The sequence below is a fragment of the Emiliania huxleyi genome, assembly GCF_000372725.1.
Source record: "Emiliania huxleyi CCMP1516 unplaced genomic scaffold EMIHUscaffold_2265, whole genome shotgun sequence".
NCBI classification, from domain to species: Eukaryota; Haptophyta; order Isochrysidales; family Noelaerhabdaceae; genus Emiliania; species Emiliania huxleyi.
The window spans coordinates 1-2617 of NW_005200366.1; the positions used below are offsets into that span (position 1 = coordinate 1).

The following is a 2617-nucleotide window of genomic DNA, read 5'->3' on the forward strand; positions in this document are numbered from 1 at the left end:
GAGGGGCCATGACGGAAAGGACGGCGGCGCCAGGCCCGGCGGCGGGGCCGGCCCCGGGGGCGTGCCCGGTGGCGACGGCGGCGGGGATGGCGCCCCCAACTTCATTTGGGCTCCCTGGTAGTTGGGGAGGCCATGCCCGAACTGGTTGTCGCGGCGGGGTTCGCCCAGTTCTTGGGCGCCCCCCTCAAGCCCCGTGCGGTCTTGGGGGTTGGTATAGGAGGGGTCCTTGGGTGGCCGCAAAGCGTTTTTGACGGGGCGGCTGGGGTCCGCCCTCCCCGTCCTTCCTTCCTTTCGGGGGGGGGGGGGGGGGGCTCACTTGTTCCAGAGCACCATTGCAAGGCCAGAGACGTGCGGCGCGGCCATGGAGGTCCCATCGTACGAATCATAGCCCGGGGGGCCGACCCCAGTGTCGCTCGGAGGGCCTAGGTAGGAGACAATGATCGCGTGAGAGCGGTGGGAGAGCGGCGGCGCTGCGGCCTTCTCGCACAGGGGTGGCACCGACGGTCGAGACGACGTCGACGCCTGGCGCTGCGATGTCGACTTCGTCGTTGAACTGCGAGAAGCTCGCCTTCGCGTCGCTGCTGTCGGTGGCGGCGACGCTCATTATCGAGGGGTACGACGCCGGGTAACTGTAGCTCATAGTGACGTTTCCGCCCCGAGCCATCTGCGCCACCCGGTTTGAAGCTCGCGCGCCACGCGTGGTCCTCGCCACGTTGGTCTCGCCGGTGACAACCAAACGAACTTTGGGTTGTTCGTTCGCGCGCCGGTCTTTCGTGGTAGGCGCCGCCGTGACGGACGCAAGCAGGGCAAGAAAGAGGACAAAGGGCATCTTGCTGTCTCGGATCCTGTCTCGGCTTGCGCGCGGTGTGTTGGCGGATAGCTTCGATTCGCCGCCGACATTGAACCAGGTTCGTTGTGAAGAGCTGGGCCGCGCCACCCAAGAGCCTAGGTAGGTGCGGATCGGCAAGAGCGCAATCCATCTTTTTGCCCTCTATCACCTTGGGTTGTAAGAACTTGAAACACACCACGCAGGGGCACAGCAAGCACGGATAGCCGTTGAGGAGAAAGGGCGTAAGCCGTAAGGTGTATGCGCAGCCACGGCCGTGTTGCGGTGGGCGCGCCACCTCCCGCGAGCGCGGCGGGATCGGAATTGCGGCCGGAGGGAAGGGCGAGCCGCCGCCGCCGCCGCCATATACCATCAGCGACGACCGCGGCTCGCCCCAAACGCCAGGCGCTGGATCGGCAGTAGGGCTTGGGCGGCGCAGCGTAGGCCTCGAGCCACACGAGTCGCCGACAACCCCCCCTCATCGACGTGATGGCCGCACCCGCTGCCGGCCGATGCAAGCTGCCGCCTCCACCGCACCAGCGATACTGGCCGCGGCTCGCCGCCACGCGCCGGCTCGGAAGAGGGGCTATCGGATAGCCTGGTGGTCGGATAGCTCGCTTTCAAAAGCGGATTCCCCCCGCCGACATTCTGTCTCGGCAGCGCGAGGACTGTTTTCTTTCTTTCTTGAGGGCACGGGACTGGCGAGTCGTAGTCGTCGAGAAGCGGGTCGATGCCCGCGGCCGCCAGGACTTCGGGCCAGCGGACCGACTGCAAGTAGTCGTCAGGGTCGATCGACTTGGCGTTCGTTGAAGACACTGATGATGGCCTCGATGTTGATCACCAGGTCGCCATATCGGAAGTGGAGCGGCTCGCTGACGATGTGCACGATGTTGTGCAAGGCGCAGTGGGTCAGTCGGAGTGACTCCTCGCACTCGATCTTCTGCACCCACGCGAGGTTTCCGTGGCTCTCGAAGGCGTCCTCGACCAGTTGCAAGACAACCTCTTTAGAGACGACGTCGCTCGCGCGGGTCTCCCTCTTGACGTTAGACACGAGCATCAGAAGGCAGCGCGAGAGGTGGTCGTAGAGCGCCGACCGGCAGGTGCTGAAGCAGCCGCAGTAGCGCTCCTTCAGGTTTGCCGCGCATTCGGCGGGGCAAAAGCACTTGAACTGCCGGTGCGTCGAAAAAATCGCCATGGCCGACATTTTGGCGTCCCCTCGAATCCCGGGGCACGCGTGGCACAGGCGCTCGAAGAGGACGCCCGACCCGATCGGAATGTCGGCGAGCTCGTGCTCGTTCAGCCAGTTTAACCCTGGTAGGTGGACAAAAATATGCGTTTTTCGGCCTCCCCTCCCTAACATTAGCCGGCCAAAATGGACTCTGACCGGTTAATATTAGGGAGGGGGGGGCGGTCGGGTGTCAGACCTAGCGCTAGGCGTGCGAGGCTGACGTATTTTGGACAATCCACCTACCAGGGTTAAGGGGCAAAGTCGGCTTTCCCAAAAAGGCCCGTTTTCTCGTTTTTCATGCACACCCGGACACAGCCGAGCCTCAGGCGTCCAAATCGGGGGCTGTGGGGTAGACACGGCACCGGAGGCTTGGCCCGGGGGCGAAGTGAGGGGCGGCGAGGGCTATCTCGAGCACCAAGGCGACTTGCGGGAATCACTGCTGCACACCAGTGGCGCCCAGTCCGACGGCCTGACGGCGACTTATAGACTTTTCACGGGGGGGGAGCCTGCCCACGTGTTGCGTGTGACCTATGCGCGTGTAGCGGTTGCCGTATCGCCAGTGT

General features: G+C 64.3%; 1 protein-coding gene across 1 annotated transcript; it reads right to left on the reverse strand.

Annotated features, from left to right (window-relative positions):
- Window positions 1-312: 312 nt before the first annotated feature.
- EMIHUDRAFT_254306 (hypothetical protein) lies at window positions 313-829 on the reverse strand (the record flags this gene model as incomplete). The annotated part of the gene is made up of 2 exons (XM_005779792.1): window positions 313-422; window positions 499-829. The coding sequence occupies 2 exons, from the start codon at window positions 827-829 to the stop codon at window positions 313-315; spliced, it is 441 nt and encodes a 146-aa protein (XP_005779849.1).
- Between the last annotated feature and the right edge of the window lie 1788 nt (window positions 830-2617).